The sequence below is a fragment of the Thamnophis sirtalis genome, unplaced genomic scaffold (assembly GCF_051295495.1).
Source record: "Thamnophis sirtalis isolate CommonGarterSnake01/CBP01778 unplaced genomic scaffold, rThaSir2_p1.2 scaffold_15, whole genome shotgun sequence".
Lineage (NCBI taxonomy): Eukaryota > Metazoa > Chordata > Lepidosauria > Squamata > Natricidae > Thamnophis > Thamnophis sirtalis.
Window position 1 is genome coordinate 23,435,106 of NW_028261395.1, and position 19,540 is coordinate 23,454,645.

The window sequence follows — 19,540 nt, forward strand, 5'->3', positions numbered from 1 at the left end:
AGCTGGGACAAGTAACGGGAGCTCACTCTCTTACGCAGGGCTAGGGATTCGAACTGCCAAACTGCTGACCTTTCTGATCGACAATTAGCATTAGCCACTGAGTCACTGTGTTGCTCTAATGTCAGTTAGGCAGAATCTTTATTGCAATTTTTATGTGATCTCAAAACCAAAAGAGAAACTTTCTAAGCATCTTCCACTTCTGCTAGTTTAATGCCTTTCTCTGCATAGATAAAGGTGAGCACACTGTCTTTTCAAGGTCTCTCTCTGCCATCCTGGTGAGAGGAACCATAAAAAGTTTCCCTGAAATTATTAGCTTACTGTGTTTGCTATTTGGAAGATGTTTGTGCACATTAAAACAATGGCTAGTATATGTGACATTCTGGTGTGAACTATTTCTTACATTTTCTCTTACACACATGCACTCACACATACATGCACAGACTCCTCTAAATAATTCTTCTTCCAATAAAATCCTTTTTTTTTTCAGTTGTGTGAATGTATCCGAAAAGAGAGCAATCTCCACCATCATTAAAGTGAGCTATTATGCCCTTCAGTTTCCCTGGCCTTATCACATCACAGCTAGATATGAATATAAATGCATTTTCCCCCTGAAGTCTAGCTAGCAATTAATTGAGCATGCATAGCTTATTCTGTGCACTCTAGCCAACATTAAATGATACGTCTACAGATTAGGTTTTTTTTTTTTTAAAAAAATCATCTTAAGAAACATGGCCAAACTGATTGCTATTGAGTATCTGTAATCTCCACCAATAATTTAGTTGCACACTGTGTTTTTGACTACAGACAGACCTAAAAGGAAATAGCTAGAAGCTGAGTTTATTGCCAAGAAATCTTTCCCCTTTTGTAATCGAGAAGGAAGTGCATATGTTTTAAAAGCCCTATCAGAAATATCAAAATATGAAACTGAATGCATGCGCTGTAATTTCTAAGATCATGCCATTTCAGTTTCCCCAGGGAAGCGACGGAGTAATGTTGGTGTAATAAGGGCACCTTCAATGTTGGAGTAATAAAGGCATTGTTAAATTGACTAAATCCCACAGAAAGGAAATTAGAAAGGATTGTTTAAAAAAAAGAGAAATTTTCCAAAATAGAGCAAGCAGGAAAAAAAAACCCCGATAGCACTAATGTATTTAAAACAATGAGATCTTCATAAATTAGACACTAGAGAAATTAAGTGTTTTTTAATCTTTTTGCAGGGAAACAATTTTGGGATTGCTTTATAGCAATTTTTCTCAACTTCGTCAACTTTAAGATGTACAGACTTCAAGAATTCCCCAGCCAGTCATGGCAGTAGTATTTAGGGGAGGGGAAGTAGGTGTCTTGTTGGACCACCATTTAAATATGAGCCAGCAGTGTGCTGTAGCTGCCGAAAAAGCCGATACAGTCCTGGATTGCATCAAAAGAGGGATAGCAACAAGATCACAAGAACTGACAGTACTAGTGGTGAGCTGCTACAGGTTCACCCGGGTTCGGGGGAAGCCATAACTAACATTATGGCCAGTTTGGAGAACCTCCAAATCCCACTCCAGCCAAAGTTGTGAATACTGCATTTCTGGATTTTTTTCAAGAAAAGATCAGGGAGCCGTTTGTCCAGAATAGAGTAAGGGCTCCTGTCTTCGGCAAGAGTTGGACTAGAAGACTTCTGAAGTCCCTTCCAGCTCTATGATTCTATGTGTCAGGCCTGCCTCAGTTCAGGTCTTTAGGAAAGAAAGACCCTCAACTTCATTTGGTTGAAGTGATAGGTTCTTTTACTAAGGTTAAGTGGTTGCAGAGAAAGAAAGGCTAGATCTGAGTATTCCTGAAAAAAGTTTACATTTTTCCCCATTCCCTGGCCCTCCACCCCCTTGACCAGTCAATCAGTGTCCAATAGCAAGCCAGCCAGGAGTTTTGGGAACTGGGTGGTGGTTCTGTTCCCAGGCTAGGTGCCCTTGAAGCAGGGGTGAAATTCAGCAGGGTCTGGAGAACCTGTTGCAGAGATTTTGAGTAGTTTGGAGAACCGGCAAATACCACCTCTGGCAGGGTGGGAATGGAAATTTTGCAATATCCTACCCCCTGGAGTGGGGAGGGAATGGAGGTTTTTGCAGTATCCTTCCCCTGGAGTGGGGTAAAAATGTGGATTTTGCAATATCCTTCCCCCAGGAGTGGGAAGGAATGGGGATTTTGCAGTATCCTTCCCTCTGGAGTGGGGTGGGAATGGGGATTTTGCAGTATCCTTGCCCTGCCTTGCACACCAAGCCACTCCCACAGAACCGGTAGTAAAAAAAATTGAATTTTATCTCTGCCTTGAAGACCAGTTTGATCTGGTCCTGGCACCTCTGGTTTCGATGGGGAGTGTCTCTCCCCCCCCCCCTTTGCCATTTGTCTTGCTATTCCCAGACTCATCTTAACTACTCTATATTCCTTTGCTCACCCCCCCCTTCCCCCTGGCATTTTATGGCAGGATGCCAGCAAAGCAAAAAGCTGAAGAGGGTAGGTCTGACGTTATGACACTAGCAACATGGCTATGCCTTACGACTGTCTTCCACTGTGATGTTTGTTAGCTTGACTTGTTAACCAATACCGGTAGGATTTCAGAAAAGTCACCTATGCAACAACTAACCAGACCTGACTCTGCGCCAAGGTGGCACAGTGGTTAAAAGCAGCACTGCAGGCTACTGCTAGATAAGCAGGTCAGCGGTTCAAATCTCACCGGCTCAGGGTTGACTCAGCCTTCCATCCTTCCGAGGTGGGTAAAATGAGGACCCAGATTGTTGGGGGCAATATGCTGACTCTCTGTAAACCGCTTAGAGAGGCCTGAAAGGCCTATGAAGCGGTATATAAGTCTACTGCTATTGCTATATTGCTATTGCTTAGCTTTCCAGACCAGGTACAGTCTTCTGCCAAAGTGGGAGGGATCAATGCTTTCCTCATTAAAATTCTTCCCAAAGTATTGACAACACAACGTCTTCAATGGCTTTAATTAATATTAATTAATCTTAATCCATTAAAGTATTGGACCACTTAATCTGTCAGACCGTGCCTGGATTAGAATTTGTTTTAAAAAGCAGAGTAACTGGTGCGTGATCAGAAAAAACAATTGGTCTGAAAGAGAAACCGTCCCCTATTTTTCAAGACAGTGTATTCTAGGTAGATCAATTCAAATCAATTTTTGTATTCTTGGATTTAACCTACCTCTAGTAGATCATGTTTATGTACAGTAAGAGCGCTGTTCTATGCCACATGGTTTTTTTGGCTGCCTGATTTGGTGTGGTTTTTTTTTTTAATCTCCCTTATTTAGAACTGAACACTTCATTTAAATCTTCTCCGACAGTGACAGTTCTGGTATTAAACAATTTTATCAAGGAAATCAATTAAAAATGAGATCTATCGTTTTTGCGTGACTAGGCAAATCCTAAGTTACTTTTGCAGCACCTAATAAGCTTGTAGCCATTATAAATCTTCCCAAAGAGTCCTAAGCAAGTAATTAGAACTGCCACACCTCTTCTAGCCGCATAACAAAAGCACAGATAAACAGTTTCTAAACCTCTTTTAATGATTTTTCATGGTGTGTTAACTTGAAAGTGATACTAGGGGTAATATCCTCGATTGTGTTGCTCAGTCTGTGTCTCTTAATAACACTCCCCAGTCGATTAACAATAAAGAGAGTACATAATCTTGATAATTATAAAAAATTCTCCTATATTGTCTTGAGCTCTTTTCAGTGATGCTGGACAGGACTGGAGGGGAAAAAAAATAACATTTTGGACTCCTTAATATATTTTTCTGTTTATGTATTAGACTTTTTTCCAACATTTTTGTCTTTAATGTGTTGTTTTTTCCCCCCTGAGTGTAAGATGAAGACCAGCTCCATCCCAATGCATTAGTTCTTTCAGGAGGAGCAGTGGAAATTACGAGTGCTGGATTTTAATCCTGTATTCATTCAGGGCATCAAATCCCAGTGCTCCAGATGATGATTGCAAGGCAGAAGCAAATGAGCACATGCAGAACAGGGGTGGGTTGCTGCCGGTTTTAGTACCAGTTCGCAACTCGCGCACGTCAGGTGCACATGTGCACTGTTCAGTGTAAATTGTTCTGTGCGCATGTGCAGAACAATTTACAGTGAGCTGTGTACGTGCAGTCACTGAAATCCAAAATGGTGGCAGTGAGGAAACTGGTTCGGGGGTATGGCAGGCCTGGGTCTTTGCCCGTTTTGTGAACCGGCAGCAACCCACCTCTGATGCAGAACATGAGGTTTACGAACTTATCCACCAGAGCAGGTGTGTCAAACTGAATGCCAGGGGGCCAAATCAGGCCCATTGGGCACTTAGATCTGGCCTACCGGGCCGCTCTGGAAACAGTGAAGGACCAGCCAATGGTGTTTCTGCCAGTGAAAACAGGCTCCTGAGCTCCATTTTTGGCTGCCACGGCCTCCTACAATCCTCTGCCAGTGAAAATCTTCGCTGGCAGAGGGTTGCAGGAGGCTGTGGCAGCCAAAAATGGAGCTTGGGGGCCCTTTTTCACTGGCAGAGTACTCAGGCCACCACAGACATCCCCGACATGAGTGGCGTTGATCTGGCCAGGCCACCCCAGTCCCCGGAGGTCAAACACATAGCAGCAGTTCAGCAGTTCGAGTCTCACGGGCTCAAAGTTGACAGCCTTCCATCCTTCCGAGGTGAGTAAAATGAGGACCCAGATTGTTGTGGGTAATAGGCTGACTCTATAAACCCCTTAGAGAGGGCTATAAAGCACTGTGAAGCGGTATATAACTCTTAAGTGCTATTGCTAAGTGCTATCTGGTGAAGCCTTACCATTTTCAAGTAGGGTCACAGATATTATGGGGATGGTTTAAAAATGGTAGTTTGGATCCGTCAAGGGGTCCATTTCCAGCAGTGTGCCAATTGCCAATGTAATGTTCATTTTCTTGTTTCAGTTATTCTATCTTGAAGCAATGTATGGGTTAGAACTGCAGGTCAGAATTTCACTGAGATGCAGGTAGGTAGTCAGTGTCTTGAAATCAAGATGGCATGAAGAATAAGATACATTTGAGCCAAATTGTAAATCAGATGCATTCGTTGGCTAATCTGGAGTTCCAAATATTAACTTTGAACATAAACAAGGATAACACAAATTTGAAACAAGGAAAGCAGAGTTTTGTGAATCTGGGATAATGAAAGCAAGCTTCTGTTTCTGCATCTTCATTCCAATTCTTTGATGGATTGATGATGGAATTTAATTCCAACCTCTGCAGTTGAGAAGTTGGAGAAGGTCCAATAATGAGTCAGAAGAAAGTTGGTTTGAAAAATGCCCAGCTATGTTTTGATTAGAGGCAGATACTGTTTATCTGGGATCTAAAGAGATCTGGAAGCTTCCTGAACATCCTTTGTGGGTTGGTAGTGTTTCTGGAGTTGCCACCAGTGCTTCTGAGTTGATTCATCCTCTGACAGCTTGATGCATGTTAACAGCATGTTCTACTTTGTTCAGTCATCACCTTTATTTGAGTACTTTACGTTTAGGGAAATCAAACAGATACTTCTATTCTGCATAAGGCTGCAAAAGTATATTATTAAATGATGCTCTGGTTAATTACCTACGAATTCATGTTTCAGTCCAGAAATTATGCCAGAGAGAACAAGAGTGAGGAAATAGTAGTCAAGAATCAATACTCACTTCAAAGGACAAATATATTTCAGCAGCAGTATATATTTGGAAACTTATCCAAGGTCCAGAATTACATAGATATTGTCCTGGCTTAGGCACAAAAGCTGGCTGGGTGACTTTGGGCCAGTCGCTCTCTCTCAGCCCAACTCACCTTTCAGTTTTGATATTGTGGGGAAAACAGGAGGCGTATTATGTATATTTGAAACCCTTGAGTTATTTATAAGGTAATAAAGGTGGGATAAAAATTAAATATATGCAGAAAGTTGAAAATGATCTTGGAGCATAAGAAAGTATAGTCCAAACAGAATTCAGATTCATGAAAGAGCCTACACACTCGCGCACGCACACACACATACATACACCCAAAGGTGCTTTCCAGTGGTGGATACACATTTCGTTACTACTGATTCGCCCCGCGGGTGCAAAGCAGGTGCATGCACCCGGCCTTCCCTGCATGCACTTTGCTCGCGTGCACATTCCACACATGTGCCCAGCCTAAAAATGTACCTAAATAGGACGGCATAGAGCCAGGATGAATGGGCAGTCCCACCCACGATTTCCACTGAATACCACCTTTGGTGCTTTCCAAAAGAAACCTGGAATTTCTTGGTTTTTTTCCTTGAAAAGTTTCACTTCTCATCCAAGAAACTTCCTCATTTGAGAACTGAAGAAGCCTCTTGGTTAAGAAGTTGTTGTTTTTTTAAAGAAAACCCAAGAAAGTTCAGCTGTGTTTTGGAAAACACCTTTGGGACAACCATGACCTGGATAATTGAAAATCTTCCTAGACATACACACATACTGTTTCACTCCTGTTCTGGTTGGTTCCTTCCTGGTCAAGAAGGAGAAAGAAAAAAGCTTATCCTCTTTTCCAGAATCCACAAAAAACTTGTCTGAGATATTCACAAAAATCCCCCCCAAAACTTGTCTGAGATATTCTCTTCAGCTGCTATCATCTGTTTCTTGGTCTTGACCCTCCACTGATGCCTTTTAATACTGTGTTCCCTTCAGAGAGAGAGAGAAGTGTTTATTAACAGGAAACTGCTCAACAGTTGTAATAAGGACTCTAGTTGTCAGATTTCTCTTCCATAGAAGGCTGTCTACCCATTAGATCAAGAGAGGGCAAACTATGTCCTCCATGCTGGCTCAGGAATTCTGGCAATTGAAGTCCACAGATCATAAAGGTGGGCCACAGTTGCCCATCCCTGCATTAGATTCTTTTTCTTCATCTGAGAAATCCATAATGGAAGAGAAATCAAGGCCAGATAGCCTTCACATCATGTTTCCAGAGTCTTCAACACTGCACAGAACACAAAAATATTAGTGTTTTGAATCAGTGATATATAGACATCGATGTGATAAATAAATAGGATAGTCATAAAATATATATCATCCCCACTGAAAGAAAATTCCATGTTTGAAGGGGAAAAGTTTCCCAGAATATTTCATGGCCCTTACGTAGGTAATGCTTTCCATCTATGGCATCATTATAGATTCTTTTTCAGAATGATAAAACTAAATAAGTGTTTGGATGTTCCTCCATTTTTGAAAATGCAGAGATTTTAATGCCTTGTTAGTGAATTTCTGGTAAATTTATGAGCGCAATTCCGACAGACCAACCAGCATAGTTAGTAACACAAGTTCTTCATACCAGAAAATCTCTTCTGGAGGATTGTGGGCTCCCCTAGAAGCAGCTGCTGAGACTGTGGAGAGCCGATAAGATAATCATATTTATATAATCCACCATTTTCTCCATTTTTTAATTCCACTCAATGCTTAATATTTGCATATCAAATTGATTTATTGCAACAAGTATCTATAAAAACTAATGTTTTTTTCTAGTTTTTCTAAAAACTAGTTGTTGTTTTTTTCATTTTAAAGGATTTAACAAGTTGTTCTAATATCTCAGGTGTTACAGAAGTTGAAAATTTCTGATGGTCCAATGTTGTTAACAAATGTTGTAATTGTAAATACTTCATCGGGTTATACCGGATAAATGCTATTTACCTTTTAACACAGAGCATCTTAAAAATTAATCTTCATCCTTGGTCAGTTTGCCCAAAATCTATACCTCACTATTCATCCCGTTTTTCCATATTGTCATTCCCCTACCCCCTACCCCCCTTGCAAAGTTGGGTTTCCCCATCGTCAATTTGGCATGGGGAAAAGGGCTGTTTTTTTTTTTAATTAGACATTGCATTCAATAACTTTCTAACTGACAGAATTATTCCCAAAGATATCAGAGCTTTAAAATATTTAGATCCTAATACTGCTCATCCAAAGTACTCGATTTAACAGCTGTAATGCAGGCTGCCCATTGTGGTTTTAAAACTTTTACTTTCTTTTTTTGTTTTGTTTTTTTGCGGTGGCTAATCAAATACTGCAGTTGTTTAGCAAAAGCCGTAGTCCTAAAGTAAACCTATGATTGACTATGGGTGCGGTTTTACCCTAAACCAAAAAATGGGCAGTTTTCAGCAAAACTGCCATGAAACTATAGTCACGTGACTGCAGCATTGTTGCTGAGCCCCTGAGATTCAGTCATGTGACTGGGGGGGGGGGGGGCAACCCACAGAACTTTGAATTCAGGTTGTAAGTAGCCCCAAGGTAGGGCGGTTGTAATTTTGAAAATCACTGAGGACTACCTGTATATGCATAAGCCGAAGTTACCCAAATCAGAAAACAAACACCAATTGTTGGCTTTCTGTATTTCATATTTGACAGTAGATAAGTATGATGATATAACACCAGATTCAGAAAACCAGATCCTCTCTCATTAATTGGTTTAATTAATTGGCATTTTCTGTAAAGATACGAAAGTACATGTTAACGTGGCAGAAAACAGTCTCAAATAGCAATAATAGCAATAGACCAGTGGTGGGATTCAAATTTTTTTACTACCGGTTCTGTGGGCGTGGCGTGGCTTGGTGGGTGTGGCAGGGGAAGGAAACTGCAAAATCCCCATTTCCTCCTGATCAGCTGGGGCTCAGGAGGCAAAGAATAAATGATGGCGGGGCCAGTCAGAGGTGGTATTTACCGGTTTTCTGAACTACTCAAAATTTCCACTGCCGGTTCTCCAGAACTGGTCAGAACCTGCTGAATACCACCTCTGCCTTAGACTTATATACCACTTTAAAGTGCTTTACAGCCTCGCTAAGCGGTTTATGAGCCAAGGTGGCGCAGTGGTTAAATGCAGCACTGCAGGCTACTGCTAGATCAGCAGGTCAGCGGTTCAAATCTCACCGGCTCAGGGTTGACTCAGCCTTCCATCCTTCCGAGGTGGGTAAAATGAGGACCCAGATTGTTGGGGGCAATATGCTGACTCTCTGTAAACCGCTTAGAGAGGCCTGAAAGGCCTATGAAGCGGTATATAAGTCTACTGCTATTTACAGAGTCAGCCTCTTGCCCCCAACAATCTGGGTCCTCATTTTACCCACCTCGGAAGGATGGAAGGATGTGTCAACCTTGAGCCTGGTGAGATTTGAGCTGCCAAACTGCCGTCAGTCAGCAGAAGTAGCCTGCAGTACTGCATTCTAACTCCTTCTGATAGGATAGTGTTAGAGCTGAAGAAGCTTCTTGGATGAGAAGCGAAACGACTTCAAAAAAATAAACAAGAAAGTCCAGTTGCCTCCTGAAAAAAGCACCTTTGGGACAACCATGACCTGGATGACGGAGACTCTCCACATGACAGAAAGCAGTTCAGCATTACTCGCTCTCTATATGCTATTTCTACAGTGCACATTATACACTCCTTGAGTATAGTAGTTGTATAGAAAGGTGCAACTTTACAATCCATTTTTAATGTCCCGTGTTGCTTATTAACTGGTTTTTTTTTTTGATGTTTTTGTTTTGTTTTGTTTTATTGGAAGGTTGAAGTTTCAACTGTGAGAATTTCTGACGTGGCAAAAATAAAAGGAGGATATTAGGAAGGGACAATGGGGATGTCTCCACTTTATGTATTGTCAAAGGCATATGGTGATGTTGTGTGTATATTGTGCTTGTATACCATGAGGGATGATGAGAGAAAGCAATTATTTTGCCTAAAGCTATTTATTTCATTAAATGGGGATTATGCAGGAAAAATATCAATACCCTGCATACATTGAATATACTTCTTTGGTCCATTGATTAGTTTTTTGATCAATTCCCATCAACCCTAATTGCTTGTTACAGTGGCTGTAGCTGAGATGAGCTGCTTATAGTTCTCTAATTTGTGGGTCATGAGACCTGTTTTCATAACCAGAAGTTGCTTCTTTAGATATTTTTCTTGTTCGTTATTCTTGTTGTTTCCTTTCACTTTTGCCCTTTTATAATATCCTTTTCTCTTTATTCTTCTACATTTCCCTAGTTTTTAAAATCTTTTTTTAATTTTGAAACAAGAGAAACCTGCTTTCTCAACCTGTAGAGAATGGAGTAGTCATCCTTGGTTGGTTGGATTGGCTCCTTCTAATCATAGGTCACAGTTAGATTTTGGAGTGCTGGTATTTCTAGAGGGTGGGGGACTCATATGCATTTGCATCTCAGGTAAAACTTTTGTGTACAGCAGGGGTGTCAAACTCAAGACTTATGGGCCGAATCTGCCCCGTGGGGTGCTTAAATCTGGCCCGTGGGGCCGAACTGGAAATACCAAAGAACCGGCCTGTGGTGCCTCTGTTGGCCAAAACAGGCCACGGGTAACCCCATGTGGCCCGTTTTCAGCCTCCCAACAGCACTCTGCCAGCCAAAAATGGGCTGCGCAGGGGCCTTGTGGGGCCTCCGTGTGACCTGCTTTTGGCCAGCACAGTGTTGCTGGAGGCCGGGGAGGCCAAAAATGGGCCACACAAGGGCCTCGCGGGGTGTCTCTGTGACCCGTTTTTGGCTCTCAGAGTGCTTCTGGAGGCTGGGGAGTAGTGTGGAAAGAAAGAAGAGAAGGAAAAAAGCACATCTTGAGCCTGTGTCAAACACCCACCATGACCATGCCTATCCCAGCCATTCCCACCATGACCACGGCCACCACCCCACTCCACCTTGGCCCTCCAAGGTCAAACATAACCCTGATGCTGCCCTCAATCAAAATCGAGTTTGACATCCCTGGTGTACAGAGCTTTCACGTTTATTTTCTTGTTCTGGAAACCACATCACAATGTTTTGATTGCCGGTAACTGTGTGGCCTTCTTGATTTGACAATATGGGAATTCCTATGCCCTGAAGGACATCCCAAGGAAGCAGCTTCCATTCAAGAGAATATCTCGAGATATTTAAACATAGCACTCTAAGCATCTCTAAGAAGTTGCTAAATTTGTTGCTCCTGCCATCGTTGTTGGGTGTTTCACTATCCAACAAAAGCACTTTCCCATGTATGGCTTTATCTGTAACTCGACAGCGGGTATTTTTCTCTGCAATATGAGTGTGAAGCCTTGAGCAGGGACACATTGTCCTGGATCACAGCAACAAATATTTGGACATCTAAGGTCATCTTCCTTGATTTGTGTTGTCATCACACGGTCATTCACCCAACGTGGCTGCTGTCAGCCAAATTCCTACCGTACTGACAATACAAGATCAGATTGTCACTCTAAAGTGCGTAAAGTAGAGTTGATTTGAGCCACAGTTGCCACTTTGGGTTGCATCTAAGCAAATTCCCAGCTACAGTTGCTGGAAACATTGCCATGATTAGCCATGATGAATGTGTTAATCCTCTTTGTCCATCCTGACATTGCCCATGAAGGGGAAACTCTGCATTTTATTTCCATTATGTGTGAAAAGCATTGATACTTGCTTTCTTACTGTCCTTGCTGTCACACCCAGGAGTCATTTCAACGCAAGTAACTGAAGGGTTTGCATGTAACCAGACTAAGAGGCTGAACTTGTTGATCAGAAAGGTCGGCAGTTTGGTGGCTCAAATCCCTAATGGAGTAAGCTCCCGTAACTTGTCCCAGCTTCTGCCAACCTAGCAATTTGAAAGCATGCAAAAAATGCAAATAGAAAAATAGGGGCCACCTTTGGTGGGAAGGTAACAGCATTCTGTGCCCCTTCGGCGTTGAGTCATGCCGATCATATGACCACGGAGTCATCTTTGGACAGCGCTGGCTCTTCGGCTTTGAAACAGAGATGAGCACCGCCCCCTAGAGTCAGGAACGACCAACATATATGTATGAGGGGAACCTTTACCTGTAGACTAAGATAACTCTGTAAAAAGGGGACCGCCTGAAGCACCTTCCAAATACGTTATTTCTTTATTATCTAGCACTTTATAATTAACTGCTGCTTTTTAATTATTATTGTTATTGTTATTATTTCAGGAAGCTGCCTCTTTTGCTCGAGAGCAAGGCCTTGAGGTGAGTAAGCTTACATTACATGCTAAACAGATTCTAAGGGGTTTTTTTTTCCATTGCTGATAATGAAGTTCTTTTGGACAGTGATTGATGTGCTATTATCCTCTCCAAGCTTCACTGCGGTTGCCATAGAGACTTGGCAGTCGTCATGGTTTCTTTGTTCTGCCAGCTCAGTGTTATGACGCACTCTGCGAGGTCTGCACCCAACATCGCCTACAGATGTTATTTATTGAATTTTGAAAAGCCTCTCGGGAAGCTGAGAGGCTGGGCGCAGCTTCAAGTTGCCTCTGCAGATACGCAACCTGCCAGCCGGTTCCGCTAAAAAGCCACCTCATTAGCTGAATTACACTAAAGATCCTCTGCAAAAAAGCCAGGGCCCAGCAAGGCAGAATTCGGGAACTAGAATGCCATTTTGAATAACCTGGACCTGTACTGAACACCGATTATCCCAATGCAAATGACTTTTGTGTGCGGAACTGTTAACAGCTGATTAGCGGGAGTCCCGCAGCCTCTCTGGGGAGTAGGCTGTTCTTTTGTTAACCTGTCCAGGGGCTGTTCTCCCCCCCCCCCGCTCCATCTGGGTCCGCCTCTTCACACACACACACACAAACACACACACAAGTTCCCGTCTTTTGTTCAGCCTGTCAACTGCCTCCTTGTGAAAGGGTCTCCATTTCCAGAGATGTGAGTGGGTGCTACATCCAAACAATTTGATCTGAGGAATCAATAATTATAGGACGAGGGGGCTGCCCCCAAACAACAATCACGTAACAACCAATTTCTTTTAGATCTTTACAGTCTGGTGTAAGTGCAACGACACCCTGTTTAGATTCGTTTGCTTTACTCCCTTCTCAAAAGGGTTGTTCTTAAGCTCCCTTCTGCATCAATCAGGCCTCAACAGCTGGGAGACCCGTAGGCCCGGTCTGCACCTTTCCTCTCTGTGTGTTCAAGTACAAAGGAGAAGTTAGAGAGGAACATATGGCCAGTGTGTGTGTGTGTGTCCAATTTAGATCGCCTCAAGATAACACCAAAACATGCCCCTTTGTACCATACGTGTTGAGTTTGTCATTTCGTGGTCTGTTCTGAATTGGGATGGACACTTCTATGAAACCAGGGTTACGGGGAAAACTTTATTTTCTGCAATTAGATTTTGTATAACCTAGCTTAGCATTAACATAATTTAATCAAAGAAAAACACAGGTGGTATATATTTTCATTTTTCCCTTGAGTAAAGGAATGTGGAACAAGTCTCGTTTAAATTCGCACAGAATGACAAAATCATGCTTACACCTTTCCTTTATGTGCAAATATGTGCAAGGGGAACTTTTACCTTTACCTTATTCTTTATAAGATGAGAACTGTTTTTCTTAACTGAAAGGCTAAATGTTTTATATTTAAGTAGAAGTCCTCAAATTGTGTGGGGAATCCATCCTAGAAGTATTTTTTGGAGCAAAACAACTTCAGCATGAATCAGGAAGTTATCTTTCCTAATGTTCTTGAAGATTTTATAAAAGGTCCTGTGGCTACCAATTTTTTCACAATGTGGGAATTTTCAAAGCAAGAACTTTCTTTTAATGTGCAAAACAAAACAAAAAACCTTCTTTGTTACTTTGAAAAATGTAATCTGCTGCAACATGTCATTTGGAAGGAGATGTTGAGCAAAAAAGATACAGATTTTTAGATTAAAAAGAATAACAAAATCATAGAATAATAAGAAGCTGGGAGAGTATCATTGGGACTAAAAGGCACTTTTGAACGTAAGATATCCAGAGAGAAACGTATGAGGATATTTTTGTTTTCCAATGCAGATCAGTGTGGCTGTAAATAGCCTTTATATACATAATTGAACCTGAAGATTTTAATAGCGTTTTGTTTAGCATAACATTTTTAAAAAGGAGAGATAACTTGTTGTATTGTATGGAGCACCCTAGTAATTCAGCATTTCTGTATAATTTGGGTAATGCAGTCATAGGGAAAGAAATGGGGGGGGGAATCAACCTGTAAATTGAATTTGGGAATTTGCTATGAGAAAAGACCACTTCCAAATTCTTCAAGTAAGATAAGGAGGGCAGATAGCTTTGTCCTTAATGATGTTTGTCTGAGGACTCCCAAGAAGTGGTGTTGACTGGTATTTACAGATAGAGGATGACCCTTCAGCAATGCTGGGTTCCTGGATATAATCCATCTCCTTGGAGAATTATGTACAAGAAGGTTGAGTTAGCTCTCTCTATAAGAACTACTCTGATAGTATCAGTCTATGGCCACGGAAGATCTTTAAGAAGAATTACATTCACTACATGGAACATTAGCCACTTAAGGTTGGTTTAGTGGTCTATAAACCAGAAAAAGAAGGATAAAGAGAGGGATATGGGCCCTGTCCCTACAGAGACCCCATGCCTCTGGCTCTTGAAGAGGTTTTTTTTGGGGGGGGGCTTTTTTGAAGCCTCTTTGTCTTCTGAGATGTAGAGAAATTGTTGAAGCCATGGAATTATCCTCTTCTGGGTCATGCTGTTAGATAATGGAAAGGTTGGGACGGATAGTAAGAGTCGGTCCAGAAATGGTGAGGTGGCTGATTCATCATATTTGGAAGTCTCTTCAAATTTTTCCTATAGGAGGAAGGGAAATATGAGGAGGAAAGAGCCTAAAAAGAACTTTCCTTTGACTTGGTTTGGGGCAGATTTTGATCTTGTTGGTATAGGTTGGATCAAGGTGGTTCTGTTCTCATTGTTTCCTGTTTTCCAAGATTGAGTTAATCTTTTGTGAGAACTCTCCCCTTAATGGCTGGCTCATACCCAAGACCAGGTCTGAATTCCTTCACATCTTAGGAATCTGCTAAAGAGGGCCAAGGGGACAGAGGCGGCTTTTAATTTCCCCTCTGCCCCAGCAATCATATCAAGCTATTTGTTTCCCACTGCTACTAGCCAGGCGAATTACTGTATTTTTCGGAGTATAAGATGCACTTTACCCCCCTAAAAGAGGGTGAAAATTTGGGTGTGTCTTATACACCGAACGTAGTCCCGCTCACCCGCCAGCCCCCACCCTTTGACCTTTGACCTCTGTCTCCCAGCAGTTTGCCTCCTTGCAGCAAACAGCCGCCCAGAACGGGTGAAAAATGGGGCACATAGAGGCCGAAAACGGGGCGTGCGGAGGGGGGGGGGCAGAGGCAGCAATAGGCTATGACAATCCCTGCAGCCTGAAACAGCTGATCATCGGGAGGCCGATCCAACTGACAATCAGCTGCTTGTGCTAATCAGGCTGTGCTGAAATTGAAACTGAAACATGCTGTTTGCTGCAAGGAGGCAAATTCCAAACGCTAGGTGCGTCTTATACTTCGGAACGTCTTATATGCCGAAAAACACAGTAAATGAAAAATAACTGGCCAACAGTCTATTTCTCCTCATCCCCTTGTTCGGTGTGTCAGGCCTGCAGCCAGTTCCTTTTGGGATCTTTGGCCTGCCACACTAATATTCTATTCTACTATGCTGTTTCATTAGTGGGAAAATGGGAGGGGGGATTGTAAGGAGTGAGATACAATGGAGCCATAACAAAATTCTTTCTAGAAAGCCAAGGTCATCCTTTGTCTCTACATCTCTGCACCTGACCGGAACTGGATGGGTGGAACTGTCAGGATGGCAGTGGAAGATTGAACCATGTGATGGACTTGTGGGTGTGGGGGCAAGATCTTGAACTTTCAACTGGGTGGGGAAAACCAGGAAGCTTTCACATTTGGATTTTCCCAGATGTGCCAACATGGCTCTCTTAATAAATTGGAACTTTGAGCAATACTTTGCCTTGGACTCTGATTTAATTTTGGATGTTATTTGGAACCCTGGCATTATTTTGATCGTGGAGAAACTAATTTGCTCTAATCAAAGTAGCTTGTCAAGCTGTGATTTCATTCTGACATCAGTGTTCCACATTGATGTTCAACTAAAAATAATCCCTCTGCAATTTGTTGAAAAGTTTATGATTTGTCTTTGATAAATCATGCTGCTGCTTTCAAGATTCTTCTTCTTTTTTCTTTTGCTCTTCCAAGACGGAGGACATCGAAGAGATTGCCCGAAAGACTCAGGCACTGAAAAAAGCAAATCCGAAAAGACAGCGCGTGGTGGTGTTTACCCAAGGGAAGGATGACACTATCATGGCCACAGGTACATGCTTTTTAAAAACAAAAAATTAATAGAATTGAATGGAATTGAATTGTTTATTGGCTAATTCTTTATTCACCACTGCTGGTGACCTTTTACCACTGCACCAGTGATAGGATTCAAAATTTGTTACTACTGGTTCTGTGGGCGTGGCTTGGTGGGCATGGCAGGGGAAGAATACTGTAAAATCTCCATTCCCTTCCCACTCCAGGGGAAGGTTACTGAAAAATCCCCATTTCCTCCTGATCAGCTGGGACTCGGGAGGCAGAGAATAGATGGGGGCAGAGCCAATCAGAAGTGGTATTTACTGGTTATTCAAACTATTCAAAATTTTCGCTACTGGTTATCCAGAACAAGTCAGAACCTGCTGAATATCACCTCAGTGCTGCACCATAGAGAGTATTTTAACTTACTTAGTGTATGGTTTGCCAGTTGCACAGTGGCAGATAGGACAGCACTCCAGAGAGTCAATGTCATTACCCAGAGGATCACTGGTTGCCCTCTCCCTTCTTTGGAAGAGCTTTATGGCTCCCGCCGCCTTAAGAATGTTCAAAATGTTCTTAAATATCCATCTCATCCTGGGCAGCCTTTTTTTGAACTATTGCCATCTGGCAGACGGTACAGGATAACAAAAACAGGGACAAATAGGCTGAAAAATAGCTTCTATCCGAGAGCAGTAACTATAATGAATTCTACTGTATAGTGCAATATTAATGCAATATCAGGGTTTTTCAATTCAATTGCATAGAATGTGAAGGATGTGTGTGTTTTATTTTTATAGTTATAATGTATACTGAAGATGGCATTTAATTTCATTGTATAAGGTGCAATGACAATAAAGTTAACTAACTAACTAACTAACTAACCAAGTGTGATTAGACACAAGGAATCTGTTTCCGGTGCTCAAGCTCTCAATGTACATACAACAATAGCGATAGATCATTAACCATAGTCATTGTAAAATACATTCATCATAAAACATTAGATACAATATTTAGTGATAGTCACGGATACTAAATAAACATAAATCATACTGATACTAATTAAACAATTTAAATCATAAAGTACAAGCAACAAGTTATAGCCATAAGACGATAAGGAGAGATCCTGTTTCGCTGCAAATTAGACCTCCCTGGATAATAACCCCAATCAGACTTTGGAGCGCATGCGCTAAAATAAGCCTTCCCCCAAAAAATAAACTCTCCCCAAAAATATTGCAACACAACAGCAACCATGAGGTGACCACGCTCGCCGCCTCCTGCACCTCAAAAATAATAAGACCTCCCCAAAAATATGGCCAAGTGCTTATTTCGTGAGTCAAAAGAAAATAAGACGCTGTCTTATTTTGGGGGAAACACGATAGGTAATAGGGAAGATGAGAATAATGATGATAATACTGCCTTTTTAGATTGTTTGACAGTGTGGGACTAGTTGTTTAGGAGAGTGATGGCATGGGGGGAAATCCTGTCCTTGTGTCTAGTTGTCTAATTCTGATTTTTTTTTTAATATAAATTTTTATTTTTATTAAACAAACGACACACACACACAACAAAAGAAAAACAAAAAACACAAAAAAAACCATCATCACATACAGCATGTCGTTTGGTTACAAGTGTTGTTACATCCATGTTCTCGAATAACATTTACCATCACAGATTTTTCATCTAGTATAACTAAATATCTCACTTTCATTGTACAGTATATGTTCAATTACAATTAGTATTATTTTTTTTCCAATAAACCTAATTCCCCTACATTCTTAATTGTCTATTTGATAACAGTATACTTTTATATAATCAAAAATCCCAATATGAAAAAAAAATTACCAACCATTTATATTTGTATGTCACTATTTTCAATTATGCATAATTCCACCAATCAACTATCGGGTATGCTTATGTTCATTATTGTCCTCATACATTATACATTCAAACAGAGATCTTATTCCTTCATTTTTCAACAAAATATTCTAAATAGTCACTACATATATATACCAATTTTTAGTTATTCCCTTATTAAAATTATTTATCAACAACAAGATATCCTTGTAATATATTCTTAGGGTTATACATTATATCACCAATCCTCTACCAAGTATACATAAAATCATTGTTATCCTTATCCATTTTAAAACAAAAAATTCTAAAATATTCAATTCATCGATGTATCAGTTTTTCTTTTTTTTTTCTTTTTTTTTAATAAATGTTTTTTTAATTTTAATTAAAACAAGTACAGCATCTTTCTTTACATCTGTAAAAAATGTATCAATCGATTACAGACAAGCTTTGGTACATCTCCATGGTCAACAAACATAACTCATATTAACTCAAGCATTATCATATATCCATTTTCATTTGACTGTAATTATTATTTAAAGATATTAATAAAAGTAATAATCTTGAACAATACCTGCCCACACCAGTGGGAAAATAAAAAATAAAAAAAAGGCAAAAATAAATAAATAAAGCAAAAAAAGACAAAAACGACAAAGGACAAGGCAGGAAAAAAAAAACACAGGTATCTATTATAAAAAAGAAGAAGTATATCAACTGGTTACAACATGCTTTGGTGCTTCTCTTCCATTAACTCATATTAATTCAAATATCTTAACTCAAATGTTTACCATATTAACATCATTATACCTCCAGTTTTAATTACCTATCGTTATTTAAACATTCTTCATCCTTAGCTATGCCAAAGAACTAATCCATAACACATGCTGACATTTCACCCACTCACCCGTAAAATCCTCCACCAACATCAAATCCCCATATCCTATTTTAGCTGAACATCCACAATATTTAATCATATCATATATCACAACATTTTCCCAGTATTGATTAACATTTGATTGTATGTATTTTATTTAGTTTTTATAATAGTGATAATCATTGTAATTAATACTCTTTATGTATAATCCAAAAATGTTTTCTCATATCCAATTGTTATTTATCATATCGACTCCACATCACATACATTACTATCAATATCAACCATTATTCAGCTATATCTGTTACAAAAAGAGCAATTAGGTTTAGCTAGTTTTCAATTGTATTCTTCAATCTATCAGCCAATTCCACATTATATACATTACCATCAATATCAATTATTATTCAGCTATATCTATTACAAATTAAAGTAATCAGATTTAGCTAATTTTAAGTTGTATTCTTCCATCTGTCAGCCTGTGTCCCTCCAATAGCAAAATTTTCTCAAACCAATTGCCATTCGTTGGATAAATTTACCAAATGTTTTTATAAGCAAGTCCAAACAAAGATATCTTCGCACCTTTTGGCTCTGAATGTCAGTGATGAAATAATAATGTTGTCCCGGGCTTGTAAAACTTTTCAAATTGACTTTAATTCTCAAGGGTGGAGTTTTCATTTCTCCTGCACTCTGTCTCTTTAAATGAATCTTCTTTATAGC

General features: G+C 40.4%; 1 protein-coding gene across 2 annotated transcripts in view; it reads left to right on the forward strand.

Annotated features, from left to right (window-relative positions):
- Positions 1–19,540, forward strand: part of ADK (adenosine kinase) — a 280,290-nt gene that overhangs the window by 191,719 nt on the left and 69,031 nt on the right. For both annotated transcript variants that reach the window (XM_087702333.1, XM_014062802.2), the window contains exons 8-9: positions 11,934–11,969; positions 16,003–16,117. In XM_087702333.1, coding sequence (XP_087558459.1) covers positions 11,934–11,969; positions 16,003–16,117 — 151 coding nt within the window. The remainder of the gene's footprint in view (positions 1–11,933; positions 11,970–16,002; positions 16,118–19,540) is intronic.